Raw genomic sequence first — 27,880 nt, 5'->3', positions numbered from 1 at the left:
AGGCCCTGCAGGTCAGTGAGCAGCCGTTCCAAATTAAACATTCCAGACATAACTGAGCACTTGAGCAGGACAAAAGGTCTCTGATTGTGTCCACGAGCCCCTCAATTCTCCACGGGCAGGGTGCAGAGGCAGACGGCTCGGGACTGGTGGGCTGGGGCCTTCTCTGAGGCTTTACTTCAGTCAGAGCGCTTCGTGGACAAGGTCCTGGTTCCCCAAACTGGTATACAGAGCCGCTTCCAGAAGACCTCCACGTTCCCAAGAGGACTTCCGATCCTGTCTATAGGACAAGTGTGAATACAAGTTTCTGGACAGGAAGGTTATGAGGAGACTTGGCCAGGAAGAAAGAAGGCTGAGGGTGAAAACTGGCTTAGGAGACTCCAGGCCTCTGCCCTGTGACAGAACCGGAGGATTTCCGCTTCCCATCCCTTGCAGGGGCAGGACTGAGGGTCAGAGCCCCCCGTGAGCGCCTGCTGCTGCCCATCCTGAAGTCTGCTCCCAGAAGGGTTGTCCCTTGATACTTTCCTGGGATCCAGAGAGAACGGGAGGGACTGGGGGCAGAAGTCTGGAAACGTGCTAGACCCAGAGCTGGGGGCAGAGGGGCATGGACTTCGGGACAGCTCCTCTGCTTGTCGGGGGAGGGGACCAGGGTGGAGCGTGTCAGCAAGCCCTTTCCTGAATGGTGGGGGAGGAGAGTCCACCCAGCGGCCCAGCTGCGGGGTGCCTGTCCCAGACCTCGGCCTCACCCACCCCTGCGGTCCCCACCCGCTCCATTTATTATCGCATTGAGGATGCACTGCTGGGAAACAGCCTGCTGAGGCCTCCTGCCTCCTTGGCCTCTGGCCTCTTGTCCCTGCCGCCTGCATGATGTGCTGGGAGGTCAACAAGCGCAAGCACAAAAGGAAGGTTGTGTGCGGTTCCTGTGGAGCTCACTCTTTCCGGCCGGGGTGGTTTTTGCTGAGCATCTCTTTGGCCTCAGCTCCATTCCCAATCCCAGCTTGCAGTGCAGACTTGTTCAGAGATTCAGAGTCGTGTCTCTATTCTTTATTTCACCTTTTTCCCTGCGCCTCTCCCGTCGGCACAAGGATGGTTTCAAACAGTACAACGCCAAGGGTCTGCTGTCTTCCCCTGCCTGCCTCCCTCCCCATCCCCACCTCAGTATTTGAAGACAAACTCAATATTGGCCATGAGTGCTCTGAGCCTCTCCCACCGCACCCCCCACGCCCACCCCCTCCCCAGATCTCTCACCCACTTCCAGCTCTACTTCACCGCTGGAGGACGCAGGACTCCCCCTCAGCTGGCTACGGAGGCGGGTGGGGTAGGTGCGGCCTGGAAGTTCAGGCTGGGGTGGTGGTGGGGGCGGGCTGCAGGGGGCGGGCTGCCCTCCTTGGTGATGATGATGGAATGCTGCGTGGAGGAGGAGGAGGGGGAGGAGGAGGCCTGTCTGCCCTCCCTGGCCTGGGCCTTGGGGAGGTAGTGGACCACGGCGTTGAGCAGCCGGCCGCGGAAGCTGGGGCTGAGGAAGTTATAGAGGATGGGGTTGAGCACGCAGTGGAGCATGGAGAAGCAGTCGATGACGTCGTAGAAGAAGTAGAGCAGGTGCGCCAGGTAGCAGTGCAGGGAGAGGTGCGCGCCGTGCAGCGTGAGCAGCAGCAGGGTCAGGTGGTAAGGCAGCCAGCAGACCACGAAGACGGCCACGTAGGCGCCCAGCAGCACGCAGTGGCGCCGGCCCTCGGGCTGCCCCGCCTGCCGCAGCCGGCGCGCCGTCAGCACGTTGAAGACGGCGATGAGCGGCAGCGGCAGCAGGAAGCCCAGCACGGTGGTGGACAGGGCCACCGCCACGGCCCACGCGCTGTACGTTTCAAACGGCGCCATGAAGAGGCACATGGGCTCGAAGCTGTCCACCAGCCGGATGTGGGCCACCTCGGGCAGCGGGATGAGGGCCGAGAGGACCCAGACCGCGGCGCACACGGCGCGGCGCGCGCGGTGCTGGCGGCGCTGCCGGGAGGCGGAGGCGCGGGTGAGGCTGAGGTAGCGGTCCACGCTCAGGCAGGCCAGGAAGAAGACGCTGCTGTACATGTTGGCGTAGTAGAAGTAGTGGGCGAAGCGGCAGGAGAAGCTGCCCCAGAGCCAGGTGTAGTCCAGCGTGACCTCCAGCATCCACACGGGCAGCGACAGGACGACGCCCAGGTCGGCGATGGCCATGTTCAGGACGTAGAGGCGCAGCAGCCCCGCGCCGGCCGAGCCCCGCCAGTTGGCGCAGATCACCAGGAGGTTCTCCACCAGCCCGACCACGAAGATGGCCAGGTAGACCACGAAGAGGGCGACGCGCTTGGTGTTCTCATTGAGCTCCACGTGGCACTCGGGCAGGGTGTGGTTGAAGAAGTGCAGCAGCTCCGACCAGTTGTAGATCTCGCCCACGTCCCTGCTGGGCGCCAGGCTGGGCCCCAAGGTGGCCGACATGAGGGCTGGCGAGTGCCTGATGGGGAGAAGCGACGGCTGGAGCAGCGAGGGAGCCTCGACGGCAGCCCTCTGTCCCCAAGGTCACAGGCCCCGGCGGGCCGGGAGGTTTTGGGGAAAGATCCTGAGTCTGAAGAGGAAGAAAGGGAAGTGTAACATTCGAACCGTGAATAAATAGCACACAACTCACTGCTGGCTTGGACGCACGAACAGAAATATTCTGTTAAGGGGTCTCCGTGGTGGTAGAGGCCAGAGCCCAACCGCTTTCTTCCCAGCGACCAGTCCCAGAGGTGGGCTCCATCTCCGCTTCTCTCCTGGAGCTTCACTGCTTGGCCCTTTTGTGCGGGCCTTCCTTAGGGGCTCCTGCTTTGTCTTGCTATTTGGGCCTTGCGTGTGAGACACGCACACACCCACCCACCCACCCACCCACCCACACACACACACACACACACCCACCCACCCACACACACACATGCGCGCACACCCCTCCGCTTCATCCCTGGGGACATTTGTGGATCATGCAGGAAAACCAATCACTTCCAGACCCCACGCCCTGCTTCCCTGAGAGCGGGCGACCCTCACCTGAGCTTCCCCGTGGAGAGCGCCTCCGGTGGGGGAGGGCCGGTGGGTCTGGGCCGGTGGGGAGCGGCAGGGAGGCTGGAGGGACTGTGGCCGCGGAGCTGGCTCTGCTGCAGGTTTCAGAGCCGCCCTTCTCATCCGGGAAGCAGTATCACTGGCTGAGGCTCTGTGGGAGAGGGTCGGGGTTTTTCCTGCCTTCTCCCAATCCAGTTAGAGGGGAAGTCACAGCAAAAGTTCCAGTGTGGTGGTGACAGGGAGGAGTCAGGCTGCAAACATTAAAATCCAGACTCCTGTGGCTGGGTGAACTTAACCTCTTTAAGCCTCAGTGCTCTCCTCTGCAGAATGGGACAACAATCGTAGCTACTAATAAGGGTGCTTGTGAGAATTAAACGAGCCATCACAGTGACATGCTAAAGCTTTGTATCAGTATATATTTTCCACTGATAAACTGGATTGGAATCCCACTCTTCCCTGTCTGTCTTGACTCCTACTGAACTAGAACTGGATGGGGGTAGGAGGGCTAAAGTAAATCCGAAAATTACCCAGATGTAGTCACTCTGGCCCTTCTGCTGAATGGCCACCCTGCCATTCCCCCAGCCTTCATTCTGTGATCTGAGGTGAGACTCTGGAGGGAGAGGCAAGACTGAATGGGGAGGAGACTGTGCTGAGCTCCAGGGAGACTCCTGGGTGGGGAGGGGGAGGTGAACAGCATTCTCCAGCCCCCAAGCTCCATGCTGCTCCAGCCAAGTGTGGAGGAGAGAGAGAGAAGATAAGACACCAGGCTTCTTTCTCCCTCCAAGCCGAGGGGAAGGCTCGGAGCCCCGGGCGGGTGTGTGTTCTTGGTGAGCATCTTGTGTCAGCTGAGCTTTTTCATCTCAGCTAGCCATTTGATCCCCCAGGAACCCCTGTGGGGAGGGAGGATGGGCTTCCTTATCCAGAGATGTTGCCTGTCTCACACAAGCCACACAGCGGCATCGTCGTGAGAGCGGAGCCCACGCTTTGTGGGGCCCGGGGTGTGTTGGCTGGAGGGGCTTGGACATACATAAATTAATCCAGGTGAAATCCCTATGACAATATTAATATTTTAAAGCTTACGATTCAGTGGCATTAAGTATTCACACTGTTGTGCAACCACTACCTCTGTGTAATTCCAAAATATTTTCATCACCCCAGAAGAAAGTTTTGTCACATCCGTTAAGCCTGCACTCCCAAGTCTGCCCTCTCTTCAGTCCTGGCGCCCACTGTTCTGCTTTCTCTCTGGTTTGATGCATTGTGCCCAGTTGCTCCGTTGTGTCTGACTCTTTGTGACCCCATGGTCTGTAGCCCACCAGGCTCCTCTGTCCATGGAATTTTCCAGGCAAGTATACTGGTGTGGGTTGCCATTTCCTCCTCCAGGGGAGCTTCCCGACCCAGTGATCGAACCCATATCTCCCATCTCCTGCATTGTCAGGTGGATTCTTTACCACTAGCATCACCTGGCAAGCCATTTATGTATTAAAAATAATTAATATCAGTTGAATCATACAATGTGTGACCTTTGTGTCTTTTCTTTTTCCCTTACCATAATATTAAAAGATTTTTAAACTTGAAGTATGGGTGATTTCCAATGTTATGTTAGTTTCTGGTATATAGCAAAGTGATTCAGTTATATATATATATTCTTCCTTTTTGGACCATGCCGCACAGAGAGTCTTAGTTCCCCGACCAGGGATCCAGCCCATTCCCCCTGCAGGGGACGCATGGAGTTATAACCACTGGACCACCAGTGGTTATATAGTTTATTATAGGATATTGAATATAGTTCCTATGCTACACAGTAAGACCTTATTGCTTATCTATTTATACATGATAGTTTGTATCTGCTAATCCCAAACTCCTAATTTATCCCCCACTACCACCTTTCCCCTTCAGTAACCATAAATTTGTTTTCTATGTCTGTGAGTGTTTCTGTTTTGTAAATAAAGTTATTTGTATCATATTTTAGAGTCCAATCTGAGTGATGTCATATGGTGTTTGTCTTTCTCTGACTTCACTTAGTCTGATAATCCCTAGATTTACCCGTGTTGCTGCAAATGGTATTATTTCCTTCGTTTTTATGGTTGACTAGTATTCCACATTTTCTTTATCCATTTATCTGTTGATGGACATTTAGGTTGCTTCCATGTCTTGGCTATTATAAACAGTGCCACTATGAACATTGGAGTGAATGCATCTTTTTTGAAAGAATTTTCTATGGATATGCCCAGGAGGGGATCATATGGCAATTCTAATTTTAGTTTTTTAGGGAACCTTCATACTGGTTTCTGTAATGGCTGCACTAACTTACTTTCCCACCAAGAGTGTAGAAGGGTTCCTTTTTTCCACATCCTCTCCAGAATTCATTATTTGTAGACTTTTAAAAAACAACCATTCTGACTGGTGTGAGGTGGTACCTCATTATAGATTTGATTTGCATTTCTCTGATGATTAGCAATGTTGAGCATATTTTCCTGTTCCTATCAACCATTTGTATGCCTTCTTTGGAGAAATGTCTAAGTCTTGTGCTCATTTTTTGATTTTTTTGTTATTGAGTTATACGAGCTGTTTGCATATTTTGGAAATATAGGCCCTGTTGGTTGCATCATTGGCAAGAATACTTTCTCCCACTCAAGGCTGTCTTTTCATTTTGTTTCTGGCTTCCCTTTCTGTGCAAAGCTTATAAGTTTGATTAGGTTCCATTTGTTTATTTTTATTTCTATTCTATTTTTATTTCTGTATTTATTGGAGACTGACCTAAGAAAACATTGCTATAATTTATGTCAGAAACTGTTTTGCCTATGTTCTCTTCTAAGAATTTTATGATGTCATGTCTTATACTTGGCTTTAAGCCATTTTGAGTCTTGTATGTGCGTATGGGTGTGTGTGGTGTGAGGGAGTGTTCTAACTTCATTGATTTGTGTCACTTAGCGTAACATTTTTGAGATCCATCTGTGCTGTAGCTTGTATCCATACTTCATTTCTTTTTATGGCTAAGTAATATTCCATTGTGTGGATATAGTGCATTTTGTTTATCCAAAGAGTGTTTTTTTTTTTTTTAATTAAGTCTGCTAATTGACCTTTTTAATTGTGGTAAAATAAACATAACATCAAATTTACCATTGTGGTTATTTTAAAGTATATAGTTCAGTAGAATTAAGTACATTCACATGTACTTTTAAAAATTCTTTTCTGACTTTTAATTGGGAGATAATTGCTTTATAGCGTTGTGTTGGTTTCTGCTGTACAATAATGTGACCATAATGTGACGATGCAACCATCGCCACCATGAATACACACCTGCCCCCTCCCTCCTGAACCTGCCTCCACCCCCCGCCGCGCCCACCCCTCTAGGTTGGCACAGAGCACCGGGCGGAGCCCCCTGTGTTACACAGCGACTTCTGCTAGCCATCTGTTTTACCTGCGGGAATGTATCCGTTTCAACGATACATACTGAGTTTCCTGAGTGATGAGAGCATCTTACACAGAATTCCCAGATTCCTTGGAAATTCCTGGGTGATAGGAATGTCTTTGTTCTAATGAGGTGACTCCTGGCCAGCTCCTGAATGGCTTCAGGATGGGGGTGCCCACCAGAAAGACCAAGCCTTGATTAGAAGCTTAGAACTTTCAGCCTCACTCCCACCATCCTCTGGAGAGAAGAATGGTGTTGGAGGCTAAATTGCTAATCAGTCATGTCTATGTGACGATGCCTCCATAAGAATTCCTAAACTGTGGGGTTCAGAGAGCTTCCTGTTTGGAGAACAACACATCCATGTGCCAGGAGGGTGGTATATTTCAGCTCCATGGGGACAGACCTCACCCTGTGTACCTCTTTTTCTGGCTCTTCATTTATAGCCTTTACAATAAAACAGTAAACACAAGTAAATATTTTCCTGAGTTTTGTGAGCCATTCCACCAAATTATGAAAACTGGCAGGAGGGGGTTGTGGGGACCCCCAACTTTGTAGTCACATTGGATAGAAGTGTGGGTACCTAGAGGAACCCATTGCTTGCACCTGAAGTAAGGGCAATCTTGTGAGCCCTTAAACCTGTCGAGTCTGACACTAACTCCAGGCGGTTGGTGTCAGAATTGAATTAAATTACAGAATAGCCAGTCGGTGTCTGGAGAGTTGGAAAACCGGCTGGTGTTGGGGGGGAAACTCTACACATTTGGTGTCAGAAGCGTCGTGAGTAGAGAAACAGTTTTTCTAGAGAAAGCTGTAAGAAAACTGAAAGATTTAAAATATCCTTTTCCATGGAGATGGTTGGTGGTGATGGTGGCATCAAGCACATGTGAATGTACAGATGGCCAATAAACACATGAAAAAATGGTCAACATCACTCATTATTAGAGAAATGCAAATCAAAACTACAATGAGGTATCACCTCACACTGGTCAGAAAACCATCATCAAAAAATCTACAAACAATAAACATTGGAGAGGATGTGGAGAAAAGGGAACCCTCTTGCACTGTTGGTGGGAATGCAAACTGATACAGCCACTATGAAGAATCGTATGGAGGTTATTTTTAAAAACTAGGAATAAAACTACTACGTGACCCAACAGTGGTAAAGAATCTGCCTGCCAATGCAGAAGACACAGGAGATGTGGGTTCAATCCCTGGGTCAGGAAGATCCCCTAGAGGAGGAAATGGCAACCCACTCCAAAATTCTTGCCTGGAAAATTCCATGGACAGAGGAGCCTGGTGGGCTGCAGTCCATGAGGTCACAAAGAGTCAGACACGATTAAGCACTAAAATCCCACCATTGGGCATATACTGAGAAAGCCATAATTCCCACTATTGGACATACACTGAGAAAACCATAATTCAAAAAGACACATGTACCCCAGAGTTCATTGCAGCATTATTTACAGTAGCCAGGACAGGGAAGCAACCGAGATGTCCATCAGCAAAGAATGGATAAAGAAGTACCACTTAGCCAAAGAAAGGAATGAATTTGAGTCAGTTCTAGTGAGGTGAATGGACCTATAGCCTGTTACACAGAGTGAAGTAAGTCAGAAAGAGAAAAACAAATACTGTATATTAATGTGTATATATGGAATCTAGAAAAATGGTACTGATGACCCTATTTGCAGGGCAGGAATAGAGACGCAGACATAGAGACTGGACTTGTGGACACAGCGGGGGTGGGGGTGGGGGAGGAGAGGGTGAGAGATCTGAGAGAGGAGCTCCTGGACCCCGGGTGTCCCAGAGCCCGGCCTCCGCAAATAGGCCGGCCACCGCCGTGAAGTCTGTGCACCGCAGCTGGAGAGCAGGTCCCGCTCTCTGCAACTAGAGGAAAGCCAGAGAAGGAACGAAGACCCAGCACCGCCAAAAATGAATAAATAAGTGCGTTCTCCCCACCATGTCCGACTCCTTGCGACCCCATAGACTAGCCCTCCAGGCTCCTCTGTCCATGGAATTTTCCAAGCAAGAACACTGGAACGGATTGCTATTTCCTTACTCCAGGGGATCTTCCCGACTCAGGGACCGAACCTGAGTCTCTGTGTCTCCTGCGTTAGCAACTAGGTTCTTTACCACTGCCATCACCTGGGAAGCAATAAGTAAATAAATAGATAATTTTTTAAAAGGCAGAGAGGAAGAAAATGATTAAAAAACAGATAAAATGCGGTGTGTGTGTGTGTGTGTGTGTGTTTGCCATGTGGTGTGGCTTGTGGGATCTTTGTTTCCTGACCAGGGATCAGAACCCAGGCTCTGGCAATGAAAGTGCCCATTTCTAACCACTGAACTGCCAGGGAAGCCCCTGGTATGAGGTTTACTTCTATTTTTCAGACAGTTCTACTCTCTCTGTTTAGGATTTCAGTTTCTATCCTATGGGCTACCTCTTTTCAGTAAGGAACCTTCTGAGAATTTTCACTTCCTTCTCGGTGCCTTTGACCCAAACAGATGGAGGCTTCACTGGACTGAACACCCTCCAGAAAGACCTTTAGTTCTGGCTTCTGTTCTCTCCACGTGGACCACACATTTTGATCCGTGGTCGTTTCCTTTCCTCTCAAGATTGCCTTTTAGTGGCTCACTCCCAGGTCTCTGATCTTCCACCAAGGACCTCTTCCCTCCCACAGGGAGACATCACCCCTTGGTTCCTCACCTCCACCTGCTCCCCAGCCCCCTCCCCCATCCCCATCACCCAAGTGTGTTCATTTCAGCAAGAGGAAATACCGGTGGTTCCTTCTGGCAGAGGCCCAGAGGGAAAGCTGCTCCCTCAGGAAGGAATAAGCGATGGCTCTGCAGTTTTCTTGTGGGTGTTTTTCTTAGGAGGGAGGAGGCAGCTGGAAAGACAGACTGGAAGGGAGGGGAGGAGGGAGGGGCAGGAGCCCAGGCTTCTCGGGGAGCAGGGCAGGAGGAGGGGGCGGCACACAGCTTTGCTCCAAGCAGTAAGAGCAGCAGCAGCCAAACAATTCCTGGAAATTTACTCTTTCCTCTCTCTCTCCTCCCAACCGCCTCCCTCCCCTCCCCCCCTTTTTTTTTCAAAAATATATAGACAAGACATTGTAATCAACAATCAGAAAGGAAGGAAGGTACCAGGAAGGAGTTATTGGGAGGCACAGATAAAGGCACGCAGCTTCCCAGGGGCGGGAGGGGGCCAGGGGCTTGTGTCTGGACATTGGAGAAAGGGGCAAGTGTGAGCTGTCCCAGGAATTGCCCCACTTGCCCGGCCTGTGTGGCCAAGGACCCTACTTCGTGTGTGAGGGCAGGTGGATTGTGGACAGGTCAAGGCAGAGGGGTTTGGCAACAACTGCACTTCCTTCCCCAACCTGAGCTTCCTGAAGGTCACTGAGTGCAGAAGGCAAGCCCCAGCTTGGAAGTTGCTCTGCCTGCCTGCAGTGGCTTCCCCATGCCAGGGAGGCAGCCTTGTCAGAGCAGGGGCTCCCCAGGCTCCCCAGTGATGGATGTGGTCCAACGGCCGGATCCTGGCTCTGCACAGGTCTTCCTGCTCCCTCACTCATTCTGGAGACGGTGGAGAGAACCCTAGCCTGGGGACCAGACCGAGCTTTGACGCCTTGTCCCAGCAGTGAGCAGCCGTGTGACTTTGGGCGTCACTGTATCTTTCTGAGCCCACATTCTTATGTATAAAATGAAGATGGCGGTGCTTCCTCGCAGGATTATTGTATGAGATACATAACGTCGTATATGTAAAGCGTCTGGCGTAGGCATGCCCCCTTTTCCACTTCTTGGAAAAATCCCTTTTTAATGGAATTGACCAAGATCCTCTCCACGTTCCCACCAACACTATCAATTTTTTTCCCCTCTAAAATTGGCTCAACTGGAGAAGGAAATGGCAACTCACTCCAGTGTTCTTGCCTAGAGAATCCCGTGGACAGAGGAGCCTGGTGGGTTGCTGTCCATAGGGTCGCACAGAGTTGGACATGACGGAAGCGACTTAGCATGCATGCGTGCATTGGAGAAGCACATGGCAACCCACTCCAGTGTTCTTGCCTGGAGAATCCCAGGGACGGGGGAGCCTGGTGGGCTGCCATCTATGGGGTCGCACAGAGTCAGACACCACTGAAGCGACTTAGCAGCAGCAGCAAATTGGCTCAACACCACCATCCTCTTCTATTTAGTTGTCCTGCGACAGCGTGTTTCTTACACAGAAGGTCAAGAGCCCTCAGTGCCAAAGACTCGCCAAAGAAGAGTTGTAGTAACAGTTACAGCTCACAGCTGCTGCCTTTTCATTTGCCAGTTGCAACCACTTCATTTAATCCTCACAACTTAAAGAGGTGGGTTCAAAGAGAGATTAAACAACTTGCCCGAGCCACGCTGCTAGTAGTTCAGTAAACTCTTACTATAAGGATTTTTGAGCTGGATGCTGGCACCTAATGGCTTTAGATGGTCTGTGAACTCAGTGAAAAGTACATACCAAAACCTGTCTGTTGTGTGAAGTCATTTTTATGGGGCTTGGAGCCTTCCTTGGATGCTCAAAGGGGTCCATGATGTCCAGAAGGTTAACAAAGACCACCCTAGAAGAGCTTCTCATGGATGAAGGCTAGGATAAAAAACAGTGGTGTAGGGCCGACGCTTCCAAGGAGGGGACTCAGCCTTGGGAGTTCTGGGACATTTCCTGAGTTGGGGAGAAGCCCCCTTTATGGAGGCTGAGAGAAGAGTGGTTTAATCTGTGGAAGGACGTGAGAAAGGGGAAGTGAGTTGCCTTTGCTCCCAGCCCTTATCCTTTCACAAGATGAAGGACAGCCGTTTCCTCTCGTGATTTCCCAAGAAAATGTGTGTGGGGGTATGCACGTTAGTCTAAGGAAGAGGAAGCTTGGAGAGACAGACAGAGACCAGCAGGGCCCCGGGTACCATTCCTCCAGGGAAACCAGCCCCGCCCAGCAGCCTCCTGGAATGCCTCAGCATCCCCCTCCTTCACTTGTCCATCCTGCCCCTTACTTCTTTTCCTCCCTCAGATTGCCCCACCTCCTGACCCGAAGCACCTTCCCGGGGTCTCTGTAGGTGTTCTGACAATCCCTGGCTGATGGCATATTTATTCAGTTTCTGTTAACTTGTGTGTATGTGTTAGTTGCTTAGTCCTGTCTGACTCTTTGAGACCCCATGGATTGTAACCTGCCAGGCTCCTCTGTCCATGGAATTCTCCAGGCAAGAATACTGGAGTGGGTAGCCATTCCCTTCTCCAGGGAATCTTCCCAACCCAGGGATCCAACCCGGGTCTCCCGCATTGCAGGTAGATTCTTAACCATCTGAGCCACCAGGCAAGCCCCCTAGTAACTCATTTTGAGCACCTAATGTGTGCTGGACAGAAATTCCCCTCAAATTCCCCGGTGCTTCCTGAGACCTGACCTTCGTAAAGTTTCACGCTTCTGAAGACAACATAAGGATGCTTAGACTCCTGGAGAGCTGGAGTGGAGAGGATTTGCTGAGGCCTTCTGCATTCCCTCCTTTATAATAAACATGAGGGAGATGGAGGCTTTGGGGATTTCATCTTGTCAGACAAGGTCAGAAATGCAGGGGCAAAAGGAGAGAGGAAGAGGATGTCGCGGTAAAGGTTCATTCATTTCTGTCAGATGCCAAACACTGCCAGGTCCTGGAAACAGAAGATGATGAGCCTCAGCCCTTGCTCTCCGGGGCTCCGAGGCAGCAGTTCTCTAGCACCCAGGACAAGCACAGTCCCCGTAGGTTCAGGAACACTAGGCCGTTGCTTCGGGCTTCACCTGGAACTATTTGATGCCTGTCATTTCTCTTCCCCCAAAGACTGTTGTAGCCCTAGGGGAAAGGTGTTCAAGAGGTTTGGCCTGACTCCAGGAATCCTCTCCAGAAGTCAGGGAATGGTGGACTGGTTGGAACTCTGGTTTCTGCCAGGACTTCCTGAAACACAAACCACGCATGCATGCTTCTTGTAGGGCTACAACTTGGGAGCCAGTCACCGTGGAGGGAGAACCACATCGACAAAGAAGTCTTTCTCCTCAGAGACCCTGGGAGCCGCAGCATGCCTCACTGGCCTCCTGAGGGTGCTGGCTTTTCCCCTGAGGGGTGGAGCAGGTCCCGCTGGGGACTTGAACAGGGACTGCAGCCCCATCTATCAGAGGCTGCAGGGGTGCCAGGCTGGAGGCGCCCCACTCAGAATTCCAGCCCCGTTCCTGGATGGTATCCTCGCCCCCACGGAGAAAGCCGCTCCAGGCCCAGCTGCTCTGGGGTCCAGTCTCAGGCCCTTCCTTCAGTCTCCGGAGCGGGCAGGTCGCTCCTCCTCCCCACCGTCACCCTCACACAAAGTGAACTAATTGCTTTCCAATGATTGGGCTCTGCAGCCCTCCCCGCTTGGGGGAAATTAGCATTCCAGTTAATGATGTCATGGTTCAAATCAGTCTCTTCTCAGTGTCCGCATGGTCTGGGTTCTGTGTGTGTCGCCGGGCCGGGCAGGGTTTGAGCACCGAAGGGGGAGGCCAGCAGCGCCGGGCACCCAGAGCAGCCGGCAGGGCGTCTGCACACAGTGAAAGGGGAACGCCTGTTCCAGCAGCTCTCTGTGACCTCCCAGCATCTGGGAGAGTCTCACCATCGCCCATGTCCCCTCAGCCCCTTCGTGGCCCCTCTCTTTGCCTCAGACAGCCCCACTGCTCTTGTGAGCACCTTTCTGGTCCAGGAAACCAGGTGAGACCTTATTCTCTTTTGCCTTCTCCCTCTAATCCTGGAGAGGCTGGGGGACTTAGTCTTTCAGGAGGGACTCCTGGGAGCTGAGCCAGAGAGGAAACCTGGTCAGAGGCTGAGCCAGCTGCCCAACGTCACGCAGATAGTCGGCAGCAGAACTGGGTTCGAAACCACGTGTGTCTTCCCTTATAAGGTGTATTCCCTTGTAAGAATCTCCACTTGATCTGGGAGACCCAGGTCATAGACTTCAATATGAAAAAGGAAAGAATTTAGCTGTGAATCATGAAGCCTGGATGTAAGGGTTCTAATCTGTGGGGGTAAGGGTGGGGGTGGAGAGCGGAGAGGTGGGCCAAGGGAACAGGGAGGACTAGGGAAGTGAGGTTGGGAAAAGTACTGTCATCCTTAAGGGTTTGTGTTTAAAATGCAGTGACATCTATTAGAAATGACGTAAGCATACCAAAGAGCATGCGCTGAGGTCAGAGTCAGTTATACTCACTGAAGACAGGGAACAGGAAAATCTTGGTAACTCCATGCCAGAGAGCCTGGAACCTGGTTGGCCAAGCGTCATCATGCATGTTCCTAATTCCTCCTGCCTGTTTACTAGCCAGACTCTGTTCACCCCAGGCTGTGTCTGTCCCGTAAGAGGCCATGTGGCTGCACCTGGCGGTCCTCGTGGGCCTCTACTACCTCCTGCGCTGGTACCGGGAGACGCAGGTGGTGAGCCACCTCCGGGACAAGTTCGTCTTCATCACGGGCTGTGACTCGGGCTTCGGGAACCTGCTGGCCAGGCAGCTGGACCTGCGAGGCTTGAGGGTCCTGGCTGCGTGTCTGACGGAGCAGGGGGCCGAGCAGCTGAGGAACGAGACGTCAGACAGGCTGCAGACGGTGATCCTGGATGTCACCAAGACTGAGAGCATCGCTGCGGCCACTGAGTGGGTGAAGGAGCGTGTGGGGGGCAGAGGTACCACCCAGATTTCTTTTGTATTTATTTCTTCTCTCAATGTGACGGGGAGATCCCCTGTCAAGAAAGATTCCAAGGTGTTTTCCAGGACTTGAAGTCCCACCTGCCTTCTTTACCTCACCTAGCTGACAGAGGAGCCTCTTTCACCCCCTACTTCCATCTCTGACCTTGAAGTTTTGCAGCTTGGGGGAGAGCTTCCCCTGATGAGAGTGTGTCCCTGCAGACTTCCCGTCTGGCATCCTCTCTTCTCTCAGCAGGCCTGGGTTTCTTGATGCTAAGTGAGCAGGGTGATTGGGGTGCACTTCTGGAGGAGGTGAGGAGGTGGGAGCGCTGGCTGGAAGGCTGCGTGGTGGCTGGGGCTGGGCTGTGTTCTCAGCCCTGGTCATGTTCTTTTTTTTTTTTTAAACAGCTTCCTTTATTTATTTACTTATGGCTGCACTGGATCTTCATTGCTGCACAGGCTTTTCTCTGGTTGCAGCAAGTGGGGGCTGCTCTTCATTGCAGTACACGGGATTCTCACTACAGTGGCTTCTTTTGATTTTTGGGAGCACGGGCTGTAGAGAGTAGGCTCAGTGGTTGTGGCATATGGTATGTGGGATCTTCCTGGACCAGGGATCGAACCTGTGTCCCCTGAATTGGCCGGCGGATTTTTATCCACTGTACCACCAGGGAAGTCCCCCTGGTCATGTTCTTGCTGGTCACCCACCGTCGTCCTACTTGGGTTTAAACGTCCCTCATCTTCAGATGATGGTGCAGTGTCAGGACTTGTGTAGAGATGGTCAGAAAAGTACTATGGGGTCACCTTCTCTTCCTCTGTTTTTGTTCACACAGTTCTGCCTGTGGTTTATTGGTGAAAGGAAGAACATTAATTTCTTTTATCTTGGTATAAATGTAGAACATGATCATTGTGGATACAGAAAAGTACAAGTATGAAAACCAAAATCACCCCAAATGTCACCACCCATATATACGTACTGGTAACATTTTGACATACATAGAACTATATTTTGCGAATAGTGTTATTGTACTTCTTTTCATTAAAAGAAGGTAATCAATTTTATAACATAATAGAAACATTTCAAAAACATAATTATTAATGATGGAACAGTCTATCCTGTAGGGTAGCATTACTTACTAAAGTGGTATGTAATGGATATGATACATAATGGTTTCCTAGATTTTACTCATTATGTTGAACATAGATGATGTCTTGGTAGACTTTTATTTACCCAATTTTCTAGTATAACCATACTTTTTACTTTTTTATTTTTTTCGGTTTGGTTGGTTATGTTTGTTTGTTTTTGCCTTGTTAAAATTTTTTATTTTTTATTTTACAATTTTTAAAGGTTGCATTCCATTATAGTTATTACAAAATATTCACTAACATTCCTTGTATGGTAGAAATTCCCAGGTGGTGCTAGTGGTAAAGAATCTGCCTGGCAAAGCGGGAGACGCAAGAGACATAGGTTTGATCCCTGGGCCGGGAAGATCCCTTGGAGTAGGAAATGGCAACCCACTCCAGTATTCTTACCTGGAAAATTCCATGGAGAAGAGGAGCCTGGAGGGCTACAGTCCATGGGGTTGCAGAGTCGGACACGACTGAGCGTACACATACATAAGCCATGTGTGGTACAATAATATGACCGTGTGTATTGATTGGGCGTTTGGTGTCAAAGATGGTAGGAAAATATACACTCTGAGGGCAGGTTCAGAGCTGAGCAGTGGAGGGACTAATTCTCTGTGTTAATAGTTCCGATGCCCTGTTCCCAACCGCCCTGACCCTGCTCTTCTGCCCTGAGTTCTGTGAGTTGTACATCTTTAAGTTCTTGGTATTTGTCTTTGCGTCTCCCAGACAAGTTTCCACGAAGCTGGGCACCTGTGAAATGAGGGGCCTGGGGGCAGAGTGGCCTCCTATGGGTGGGAGGAGATGGTGGATTTTTCTGGCACAAAGTGTAAATTCCGATTTGGGGAGGGTGGTTAATACAGGCAGCCCTGCCTCCCCTTGGACGCCTACCCTTGGAATTCCGCAGATTCCTGTAGGAACATTGCTCAGTATTGATGTGGGTATTTCAAAACCAGGCCCTAGAGGTCAATACCAGGCCTGTCAACATATTTGCATGAACTTGGGGTTTCTGGGTTTTGTTTTTCAGTTTTAAAGTTAGATTATATTTGCTTTACAATGTTAATTTCTGCTGTACGGGAAAGTAAATCAGCTATATGTATGCATGCATCCCCTCCCTCTCAGGCCTCTCCCCTCCCCATTCCCACCCATCTAGACCATCAGAGGGCACCAAACAGTTTCCCTCTAGCTATCTGTTTTATATGTGTTACTATGTATGTCAGGTAGTACATAATAAAATGGAATATTACTCAGCCATAAAAAGCATGAAATTGGGTCATTTGTAGAGTGTGGATGGACCTAGGTCTGTCATTCAGAGTGAAGTAAGTCAGAAAGAGAAAAACAAACACCACGTATTAACACATGTAGTGTTAGCTGCTCAGCCATGTCCAGCTCTTTGCAGCCCCGTGGATTGTAGCCCACCAGATTCCTCTGTCCATGGGATTTCCCAGGCAAGAATACGAGAGCGGGTGGCCATTTCCTTCTCCAGGGGATCTTCCTGACCCAAGAATTGAACCCAGATCTCCTGCACTGTGGGTGGATTCTTTACCATGGAGCTACCAGGGAAGCCTCAAAATTAACGTGTATATGTGGAGTCTAAAAAACAGTACAGATGAACCTATTACCAGGGCAGGAAAAGAGACACAGATGCAGAGAATGGACATCAGGTCTGTTTTACCCGACCAGTCTTCACCAAACTCGACTCATCTTTTTGTTTTTGTCTTTCATCTGTTGTCTCCTTTCTCCCTGAATTCTCTGCCCTTCCTCATTGTCTCTTCCTGTTTCCCTCTCTTTTCCTCATACTGATTGTTGAGCACTCAGTCCTAAAGGGGCCAGAAAATCTGAAAAAAGAAGGGGAATATAATGTGCATACTATATAATATAATACAAAACAAAGTTGGAGGGTTGGGAAATGAGAATATATTTGTATGAGATTGCCTTCTGGATAGTCACGAAGTCAATTGAAATACTGAAGCCAAAATGATCTGAGTCATACTCTTGAGAAACTCCATGGAGCACTCCCTGCCACGAGCCACCTCCAGATCCATTACTCACCTGGCCTGAATGCATGCTCACTCATCTCCCCATGAGCTACGTGCCCACCTTCCTGACTGACTTCACGATATACTGGAGATGCATGAGAAGCCCATGAAATCATCAGCTTAAAAAAAACAACAAAAGAAATCCCACAATGTAAGAGCTGTGAGTTAAGTTGATTTAGTGTTTTGCTGAGGACAATGCCCCATGAGGACAATGTCCCAGGATAGAGTTTATAGGATAACTCTGAGGTCCTGCCCCAAAGAGGCAGAAACAGAAACCAGTAACTTTGGTTGCAGGATATGTACAATCAAGCATACATCTCAGTAGAAGGTTATGGTTAGTCCCAAGGAACATATATCTCAGTTAATGATTTAAGTGCTTTGTTAAGTATGGAAAGATGCAAGATTCGATGGTAATAAAGAATTTCTTTGGAAATATTTCTCTCTAATGGCCTGTTTGCTGTTTTTCCCAGAGCAGAGTCCCGTCTCCTGCTCTTTGCTGTGGATTCCTTTCATTGTACATTATAAGCCGGCAATGTAGTGGTGAATGACTTAGTCCTTGTAGAACCAGACTGTGAGTGATATTCCTTGCTTTTGTGTTTTTTATAACCCAAGACTGTGGTGCATGGTAGCAGGGCGTTGGGTACTGGGAGGGGAGAGGATGCATGGGGGGAGGGAAATAAGGTGGAGAGCAGGGTCCTCATGTCGCAAGGACACCCACCCACCTCACTCCCACCTCCTCCCCAGGCTTCTCTCGGGACATTACTTAGGAAGAAACATGCTTTGTAGTGAGAAACTGCGATGAATAGCTCTTGTCTGTGTCCTGTTTCTTCATCAGCCTCTCAAGGCTCTGAGCCTTATGGCCCTCCTGCGACCTGGAAGAATCCACACTTAGGGGAGAGCTGAGCAGCTGGGAGGGTCCAGGCCCCCGCCCTCTGCCCCTGCCCACCTCTTCCAGCTGTGCCCTGGGCCTGGCCAGTCTGCGCTCCCACCGCAATGCACGTGGGAGATGAAAGCCCTTCTTCCCTAAAGATACTTGTAGTCAGGGGTGTGTGTGGAGGGCGACCTGAGGAGGATTTGAAGAAGGAAGTGAGGTCACCCCTTTGTCCACAGAAGTGAGGGGCTAATGTGTCTTTCTGGGGCTTATCATGTGACCAGGGGTCCCAGGGTTAACACAAGGATGGACGAAGAAGAGAGGTCTGTAAGGGAGAGGCAGGACCCGAACCCTTCCCTGGGGGCACGCAGCCTCTCTCTCACGGGGACCCTCCCTGCAGTCTTCCCTCTGTCCCCTCCTATAGAGTCACCACCCTCCATCCTTTGCCACCTGCCAGGTCCCCCAGCCCAGATCCCCTTCCCCCAGCCTCCAACGGAGGAGCGTGGGAGTCACTTCTGGAGGCCAGTCTTATGTCTTCTGCTAACGCTTACTGAGCACCTACTATGTGCAGGACAGCAATTCCCCTGAGGTCCCAGTGCTTCCAGAGACCCTGACTGTGTGTCCTCTCCTCTCATGATGGTCTGAGTATGGACTCAGTGGAGAAGGCATTTGTACAAAGTCATACAGATTTCTGGGCTGAGGGCAAATTGGAGTGGGAGGGATTTCTCCAAGAGTCAACTAAAAAACTGAATTTTTATTTCTTTTTGTTCAAAATTGAGATTATGGCGTGTTTAGGGGGACCTTACACTATAGAACAATATCACCATTTTCAAGCAAAGAGAGTGAGGTCAGATGCTGCAGGACCCCTGAAACTCAAACCTGTTTTAATGGTTTGGTGTCAGAGAGGGGACTGCTGAAGAGATGAACGTGACCAGGAGGATCCTCAAGGATCTCTGAATCCTTCAGGCTGTAGTGTGCCAACCCCTCAAGGTCGATCCACGTTCTCCTCTTCAATGCAAACCTAGAGCTTCTTGCTTGATCTGAAGACCCCACATTTTCATATATTTATTTACACACATACACACCACCAGACCTACCAAACCAACTGAAATCAAGTCAAGCATCACTAATTCACTTTATGCCCTGAGGGTTTGTGTTCAGGAGGTCTGGACTCATCTCCAGCAATCCTCTACAGAATGTCAGAGGACCTGTGAGGTTACAAACCCTGACCCTCCTTGCTGGTCCTACAAGGGGTTGAGGGATGCAGGGCTGCCGTGAGATAAGTTCCATGGCCAACTCTGGGGACTGTGATTCACGGGCAAGGCAGAACAACAAATGCATTGGAAAAAAACTGCAGTGCACACCAGGGCACATTCTCAGCCTGGACCCTCAGCAGAGCCCCATTCCTCCTTTTTCCAGGCCGCCTTCCGTGAGGAGGGAGCCAGGTCTGGTCTGATGGACACATGCAGGGGCAGGAACCCACACCGTGAAGACCCACGGGAGTGCCAGAGGGAAGGCGCTGTCACTGTTTCCCTGGGCTGTCCTGGCTTTTGTGAGTTGCTTGGGGTCAGTGACTCCCCAACCCCTCCAGTCACCGAAACACACTAACCTGTCTCCACATTTTAGAATCTCCACTTCAGACAGCGGGGCTGGGAACAAGCTTGGGCAGTCTGCCCTCACTCCCTACCCCTTCCTGCTCCTCCATTTGTTACCTCCACCTCCACCGGCTCAGAGGACCTGTCCCGGGTGTAGAACAGGCAGTGGGTGGGGGGTGGCCTTAGCTTGACAGTGGTCCCTCCTGAGATGCTCCGGGGCTACGCCAAGGGGTGCGTGCGTCAGCACTGGGTTACGTGTGGGTCAGAGGTTCGGCCCTGGAATCTGGTCCAACTACCCCTCCGAGGACATGAGATGCAGAGATTTTTGTCAGTGAGTCTCCCTGACAGAGCTGCCTCTGAGGGATTTCTTGTTCTGGCCCCTGCAGATCCCAGGTGAGTGTCACCCCAGCTCCTGCCTCTTACTGCTCTCTCCCGACCTGCCTGTCATTGTACCCACCTGGAACAAGAGTTTGAAGCTCCTGAAACCCCACCAGTCATCACATGACTTTCATATGGAAAAGGGAAGACGATGGTGTGAGGACTGGGATGGGGCTGTTGCATGGACCCGTGGGAATTTACGGTGAAGGAATTCGTGGTCAGAGAAAAAAGCTCCTGTTTCTTCCAAGAAACCACCAGCTTCTCTCTTAGCAGGGTTGGTGTGTGTATAAGACTTGCATGTCCCCCAGGCTTCCTGACGGTTTCCAGGGCACCAACCTCCATCCTGGCCTTCTCCTTCCTCACCCTTTGGGGAGCCCCTGTAGGAGGGTCCTGCTGGTCACCCAGGAAGCAGGCAGAGGCTGGTTTCTGCAGGACCATCCTTTCCATTACCGCTGCCGATTGCCACCTGAGGGACAACTCCCTTCAGGAGGCAGTCAGCACCCTGCAGGTGGCAGCAACCACTAGAGGCTGAATCTGTCCTTCTCTCTGTGTTTCCTGGCTGCGGGGATGGGCTCCGGGGGCATCTGTTTCGTTGTCAAAGCTGTGATAAACGTGGGTGGTGGGGAGATGCCCAGGGCACCGACTGGCGGGGAACACCTGTTAGAGCAGCTTTGAGTGAGTCCTTCCAACCCCGTCCCAGCATCTGGGAGAGTCTCACCATCGCCCATGTCCCCTCATTCCCTTCGTGTCCCCTCTCTTTGCCTCAGACACCCCCACTGCTCTTCTGAACACCTTTCCGGTCCAGAGAGCCACTGTATCAGGAGAGACCTTATTCCCTTTTGCCTTCTCCTTCTACTCATAGAGAGGCTGAGGGGACTTAGTCTTTCAGGAGGGACTTCTGTGAGCTGAGCCAGAGAGGAAACCTGGTCAGAGGCTAACCAGCTGCCAAGGTCACACGGCTAGTTGGCGCCAGAGCTGGGCTTTGAAGTCGTGTGTGTCTTGATTCCAAGTGTATCCCATCATACGACTCTTCATTGGAAAAAGCCTCCCGTAATGTAAAATAGCCTGGGGGACCCAGGTCACAGGCTTCAGTAAGAAAAAGGGAACAGTTTGGTTGTGAACCATGAAATCTGGGATGCAGAACGTGTAATGTGTGTGTGGGTGTGTGAGGATTGAGGGAGAGGTGGGCAGAGGGAAACAGGGGGGAGTGGGAGGACCAGGAAAGTGAGGCTGGGAAAAGAATTGTCATCCTTAAGGTTTTGTGTTGGAAATGCAATGGTATCGATGAGAAGCGGGTCAAGAGTATCAAAAGCAAGCCCTGGGACCGTAGTCAGTCACACTCACTGAAGACAGGGAACAGGAACGTCTTGAGAAGTCCATGCCACAGAGTCTGAGCCTCCAGGCCAACCAGCCTGGTGCATGTTCCTAATTCCTCCTGTCTGAGCACTGACCAGACTCTGTTTGCCCCAGGCTGTGTGTGTCTGTCCCGTAAGAGGCCATGTGGCTGCACCTGGCGGTCCTCGTGGGCCTCTACTACCTCCTGCGCTGGTACCGGGAGAGGCAGGTGGTGACCCACCTCCGGGACAAGTTCGTCTTCATCACGGGCTGTGACTCGGGCTTCGGGAACCTGCTGGCCAGGCAGCTGGACCTGCGAGGCTTGAGGGTCCTGGCTGCGTGTCTGACGGAGCAGGGGGCCGAGCAGCTGAGGAACCAGACGTCAGACAGGCTGCAGACGGTGATCCTGGACGTCACCAAGACTGAGAGCGTTGCTGTGGCCACCGAGTGGGTGAAGGAGCGTGTGGGGGACAGAGGTACCACCCGGATTTCTTGTTTGTTTATTTCTTCTCTCTGTGTGAGAGAAGATCTGTTGTCAGCACCCTAGGGACGAGTCCAAGGTGTTTTTCTGGACGTGAAGTCCCACCTGCCTTTTTCACCTCACCCAGCTGACCAGACGAGCCTCTTCCAACCCTCACCCCTACCTCCTGACCTTGAAGGTTTGCAGTTTGGGGGAGAGTTCCCTGATGAGACTGTGTCCTTGCAGACTCCCTGTCTGGTGTTCCCTCCTGCCTCAGCAGAAAGTCTGCATTTCTTGCTGCTGCGTGAGCAGGGTGATCAGGGTGGACTTTCTGGAGGAGGGCTGGAGGTGGGGGCTCTGGTTGAAAGGCTGCAATGGTGTCTGAAGGCGGCTCTTGGGCTGGGCTGTGTCCTCAGCACTTGACCATGTTCTTGTTGTTGACCCATAGTCGTTCCACTTGGCTTTAAATGTCACTCATCTTCAAATAACAATCCTGAGTTCTCAGGGCTTGTCTGCTGCTGCTAAGTCACTTCAGTCGTGTCCGACTCTGTGTGACCCCATAGACGGCAGCCCACCAGGTTCCCCCGTCCCTAGGGGAAGTCAAATAATTACTATGGAGTCACTTTCTCTCTCTGCTTTCTGCTTTTCTTCTTTTCTCTACTGCTTTTTTTTTTTTTTTTTAAATTCCTATAAATCTGCCTATGTTTTGCAGGGTAAGGAGAGAACTTTAGTTTCTTTCACTAAGTGATGAAAGAATGATCATTGTGGAAACTAAGAGTGTATGCCAAACACTCTAAACATCTCACCACCCAGAGATAAGGGTTATTAGTGTTTTGACATACACGATCTTATATTTGCACACATTTATCCTTTTCTTTCTACTATATGAAAATACATAGATTTAGAACATGATACAAATTTCTTCAAAAACATCATAAATTATGACTGAGAAAATACTACACATTAAAACAGCATCATCACTTACTAAAAAGTACTTCATGGTATGATACATAATTATTTCTTGTCTTTTATTCACCACATTCCACAGAAATGATATCTCTGCAAACTTGCCTCTTCCCCAGTCCCTGCACTATGACCACGTCTGGTGACTGTCTTTGGTAAAAGATGACTGGATTGTATTCGTCCTACAAGCCAAGCATGTTGCTGAACAACATGTGTGGAACTTCTGGTTCCCTTACCCCAGCAACCTTGAATGCTTGATGCTGCTGCCATGAGGCCCATGGTTGCTAAAGGTTTAGTTTAAACTCTTGGGATTGTGTCTTGGATTCTTGCAAGAGGTCTCCTTTAAGCTGGGTGAATTTGCACCAAGAAGATGAAGCCAGGATGGTCTCCTGTCTGAGTGGGAGAAGGTGGAGTTTTCTGGGGTAGGGAGTGGACTCTGTGCTCTGGGTGTCAAGGGTAAGAACAGGCATCCCTGCCCTCCCCCAAAATAGCCCTTGGAATTCTCCAGATTCCTGAGACACATTGCTCGCATTGACGTGCGGGTGTTTCAAGCCCAGGCCCTAGAGGCCAATACCAGGTCTACCACCAAGTTCCCCCAGTCCTGAGATCTCAGGTCTGCTTTACCCAACCAATCCGCACTCGGTTATGGTCATCTGTTTTTGATTTTGCCTTCATCTCTTGATTCCTTTCTTCCTCTCTTCCCCACCCATCCTCATTGTCCATCTATGTTACCTCTCTGTTCCTCATGCTAACTGTTGAGCACTCAGGCCTGAAGCTGTCAGAAAATCCTGAAAGCCGGGGATATTTGTTAGTGTGCAAAGACACCGTTGGTAGCTCAGTTGATGAAGAATCAGCCTGCCATGCAGGAGACCCCGGTTCTATTCCTGGGTCCAGAAGACCCACTGGAGAACGGATAGGCTACCCACTCCAGTCTTCTTGAGCTTCCCTGTGGCTCAGCCAGTAAAGAATCTGCCTGTAATGCGGGAGACCTGGGTTCGATCCCTGGCTTGGGAAGATCCCATGGAGAAGGGAAAGGCTACCCACTCAGTATTCTGGATTGGAGAATTCCATGGACTGTATCGTCCCTGGGGTCACAAAGAGTCGTACACAACTTAGTGACTTTCACTTTCAAAGACACCATGGACTGTGAAAACCCAAAACTTCACTCTTGAGTTCCAGATTATAGACCCACTAGATTTCCCCAAGCTCAATACCTGTCTTCATCAGCTCTGGGGCTCCTGTTTCGTGGTACCAGGCAGTGGGCGGGGTGTGAAGACCGGGCTGGGAGGAAGGCACACCTTCTGCGGGTGCCTACTACTGCTCACAGGTTCTGGCCGCCTCAAACCCCCAAGAGCATATTTGTCTCTAAAGTCCTTCCGGATTAGACCGTGACTTGGCACCATGGCCAGTCCTCTCCCCTGGGCCCAGCACAGCAGTGCCCTCTTGTCCTCACTCTTCCCAGGACTCTGGGGTCTGGTGAATAATGCTGGCATTTGCACACCCATGGCACCCAACCAGTGGCTGACCAAACAGGACTTCGTGAAGATTCTGGAGGTGAACCTGTTGGGGGTGATTGATGTGACCTTGAACGTGCTGCCCCTGGTGCGGAAGGCGAGGGGCCGTGTGGTCAACGTCTCCAGCGTCATGGGCCGGGTGGCCCTCTTTGGTGGAGGCTATTGCATGTCCAAATACGGCGTGGAGGCCTTCTCAGACTCCCTCAGGTAATGGCCTGGGAGGGAGGACCTTCTCTTTCCTCCTTATATGCACTGAGGCAGGGAAGGGGTAAGAAGCAGATGTTCTACAGGGATTTTCATATATCACAGACCTAATGCCTCTTCCTTCTAGGTCCCTCTCACTTACTGTGTAGGTCTTTTGGTGGGAAGCATGTTCATGTGTTTTGCATCCCCAGTTTGTCTCAGACCTATAGAGTTTGATTCAACTTATTCCTGCCTTGCAGGAGGGCCCATGGTCAGAAATTATTGGAGGCACAATAACGGGTGGTTTTGCCTGTGCAGGCCTTTCATGGGCTCAGCTGCTGTGGTATTTAGGCTCTGGGAGCCCTGGGGGGAAGTGTACCCCTTGAAGCAATTAGTCAAGGGAGCCACGTAGTCAAATCAGTGGTGGAGACCTCTGGGTGCAGAGAGAGGGTGGCTCTGATGTGTGGGAGCTCTGTCCACAGACAGGTGGGTGCTCCTTAGAGGACAGAGGGGTTACTGGGGTGAGCGAGGGGAGACAGGGGACGTGGACTATGGAAAGACAGGATGTGCAGACGTGGTGCCTGATTGAGTGAGAGGAACAGGAGGAGGCAGCATCTCAGTGGTGCTCTGCAGCACAGTTGGCAGGATGTAGAGCTGACAGGCACAGGGCATGAAACAATCGGGAAAATGGTCAAACTCCATAGAGAAGCAGTAACATCACCATGAGCTTCTCTCCCTGGCTTCTTCTTTTTTTTTTTTTTTCTCCCTGGCTTCTGTGCCTCAACTTCTGAGAGCTCCCAGCCCATCTCACCCAGCCCTGTACTGGTGTCTGACAGTTCTTTCATGTTCTGCTTGCACAACCTCTCGAGTCCTTGCCCCTCATCCTGTCTACATTACAGGAGGGAGCTCTGCTACTTTGGAGTGAAGGTGGCTATGATTGAGCCCGGTTACTTCCTGACCAATATGACCCAAGATGAGGTGTTTAATGGAAACGTCCAGGCATCATGGGATCATGCCAGCCCAGAGATCCAGGAACTCTATGGAGACAACTTTCTTGCTGACTGTGAGTAAGCTGTGGGCTTTGGAAAAATATTCAGAAATACATAATTAGTACCTCCTCCAGTCTCATTTCCAACCTCCACGCTCTGAGTTACATGCACAGTGGAGATATGAGCTCATCCTCAAGGTCTCTCTTTGGTCAACTGGTGATAGAAGTGAAGGATAGAGGTTTGGTAGATCTAGAGAACAGTTTCTCTTCCAAAACCCTTCTAATTTGAAAGGAGACTGATGCAACAGAGGAATACACCGCTGGAATCATGGCAAGCTCGTGTTAGTACCACCTTTTTTCAGGTGCCTCTATTTCTATGGTGGGTAGAGACCTCCAGTATGTAGTATACATATTTCTTGGAAAGGTACTAGAGGGCACTAACTTAGTGTGGAAGTGTATTTTTGCTAAATGCTAGGACATATTGCAGTGAAATCTACTGATATGATATGGACCATGATTTTGGAAGAGAACAAAACTGTTGGGAAGTCAAGTTGATCTGGAAGTGGGAGGGCTGGAAAATGAGAATAACTAGGATGGTGTCTCCTTCCGGACAGTCATGAAGGCAACGGATTTTCTGAAGGCGCCGTGGGCTGGAAATCTGTCCTTGGTGACTGACTGCATGGAACATGCCCTGACCGCCTGCCATCCCCGCAGCAGATACTCGGCTGGCTGGGACGCCAAGTTGTTCTATCTCCCCATGAGCTACCTGCCCAGCTTCTTGGTGGATCTCATGATGTATTGGTGTTCCCCTTTGCCTGCTAAGGCCCTGTAATCCAAGAGTGGGGTGCATGGTAGGCAGGAGTTGGGTCGTGGGTGGGGAGAGGACACAAGGAGGGAGGGAAATAGAGTGGAGAGGGGGATTCTCACGGAGCCAGAACACACATTCCACCTCACTCCCCACCCAATCCCCAAGCTTTGCTTGGGTCATTGCTTAGGACTCGGGGACAGTAGGAAGAAAGAGACAAATTGTCCCCGGGGAGCTGGCGTCAGCTGATCATGTCTCCATTCTGTCCCTTGTGTGTTATGCCCCACATCAGCTGTGAAGAGCCATACTGTGGGGAGGACATGAGACACTGGGGGCTTCAGTCCCTGTGCTTTGGCTCTGTCTACCGTTCCAGATGAATCTTTCCCGTGTCCTATCTCCCTCTTCCCCAGGACGGAAATGATGGGCAGGGGGATAAAAGCCCCTCTTCCCTGGAGGTGTCTGTTGACAGTGGGGGGTATCCACCAGCCTGATCCAATAGCCTGGGTGCCAGTGCAGTGGCCTTGGCAGGTTTGGACACGGAAACCAGGTTTTGATCCATCTTGGAAACAAGAATTTCCATTGATTATTTTTTCTCTAAAATTTCATTTGAAAAGTTCAGCTACTAGAATGCATGCTAGGGCTTCATGGTTAAACTGAAGGTGCTTGATTTTCAGATTATTATTTATCACACACACACACAGATAGTACCAGTCTCAGCAAACCAAATGAACTCAAATAAAGCATGATTGATTCACTTTAGGCCTTGGGGGAGTGTGTTCAGGAGGTTTGGAATCACCCCCTGGAATCCTTTCCAGAATGTCAGAGGGCTTGTGAGGTTATAAAGCCCTGACCCTCCTTGCTGGTCCCACACGGGGTTGGGGCACGCAGGGCTGCACTGAGATGGGTTCCATGGCCACCTGTTTGATCTGTCTCACAGGCTCTAACTCAGACAAGGCTGAACATCAAATGCGTTGAAAAAGAAGTGCAGTGCACACCAGCCAAGTCTTCAGGCTGGACGCTCAGCGGATTCCCAGTCCTCCTCCTTCCAGGCTGCCCTCCTTGGGGGCAGAGCCAGGTCTGGTCTGAAGGACGTGATCAGGGGCTGGACCCCATGCCAGAGTCCACGCAGCAGCCACAAGGCAGTCTCCGTCCTCCTCCCCTTGGCCGTGCTGGTGGTTTTGGAGAACAGGTTCAGTGGCTCCCCACAGCAAACACCATCTCCTCCCAGAATCAGACCCTTAGGACGTGAAGACAGGGTTAGTCTGTCTATTTTGAGAGCTCACTCCCTTGGGCGGACAGCAGGCAGGCAGGGCTGGGAACAAGGTTGCACAGTCAGCCCTCACTCGTGGCCCCTTCCAGCCCCATGTTGTTTCCTAAGCCTCTCTCTTCAGAGGACTCGTCCTGGGAGGAGAAGAGGGGATGCGTGTGGAATGTCCTGTCTTGAGTGTGGACCTCCTGAAACTGGGAGAGCGCCACCAGGGGGCGACACCTGCTCCC

The 27,880-nt window shown here is 50.8% G+C and overlaps 3 protein-coding genes across 4 annotated transcripts; 2 read left to right on the top strand and 1 right to left on the bottom strand.

Annotated features, from left to right (window-relative positions):
* Positions 1–1,029: 1,029 nt before the first annotated feature.
* On the bottom strand, positions 1,030–3,610 carry GPR182 (G protein-coupled receptor 182). 2 transcript variants are annotated; one of them, XM_043446965.1, is made up of 3 exons: positions 3,579–3,610; positions 3,040–3,202; positions 1,030–2,476 (listed from the first exon to the last, which is right to left on the bottom strand). In XM_043446965.1, the coding sequence occupies exon 3, from the start codon at positions 2,458–2,460 to the stop codon at positions 1,291–1,293; it is 1,170 nt and encodes a 389-aa protein (XP_043302900.1). In that variant the 5' UTR covers positions 2,461–2,476; positions 3,040–3,202; positions 3,579–3,610; the 3' UTR covers positions 1,030–1,290. The 2 variants fall into 2 exon arrangements, with proteins under 2 accessions (XP_043302900.1, XP_043302899.1); XM_043446964.1 differs by having other exon boundaries at positions 1,030–2,587; positions 3,579–3,609.
* A 10,149-nt stretch (positions 3,611–13,759) lies between these two features.
* Positions 13,760–14,253, top strand: LOC122427394 (17-beta-hydroxysteroid dehydrogenase type 6-like). Its single transcript, XM_043446834.1, has one exon. The coding sequence runs from the start codon at positions 13,817–13,819 to the stop codon at positions 14,222–14,224; it is 408 nt and encodes a 135-aa protein (XP_043302769.1). The 5' UTR covers positions 13,760–13,816; the 3' UTR covers positions 14,225–14,253.
* Positions 14,254–19,676: 5,423 nt separating this feature from the next.
* On the top strand, positions 19,677–26,938 carry LOC122427393 (retinol dehydrogenase 16-like). Its single transcript, XM_043446833.1, has 6 exons — positions 19,677–19,714; positions 20,144–20,150; positions 21,606–21,946; positions 24,356–24,614; positions 25,490–25,653; positions 26,193–26,938. The coding sequence occupies exons 3-6, from the start codon at positions 21,634–21,636 to the stop codon at positions 26,408–26,410; spliced, it is 954 nt and encodes a 317-aa protein (XP_043302768.1). The 5' UTR covers positions 19,677–19,714; positions 20,144–20,150; positions 21,606–21,633; the 3' UTR covers positions 26,411–26,938.
* Positions 26,939–27,880: the final 942 nt, after the last annotated feature.

Source organism: Cervus canadensis, chromosome 25 (assembly GCF_019320065.1).
Source record: "Cervus canadensis isolate Bull #8, Minnesota chromosome 25, ASM1932006v1, whole genome shotgun sequence".
Lineage (NCBI taxonomy): Eukaryota > Metazoa > Chordata > Mammalia > Artiodactyla > Cervidae > Cervus > Cervus canadensis.
The sequence above is the reverse complement of the archived record's forward strand: the minus strand, read 5'-3'. Positions and strand labels throughout refer to the sequence as shown.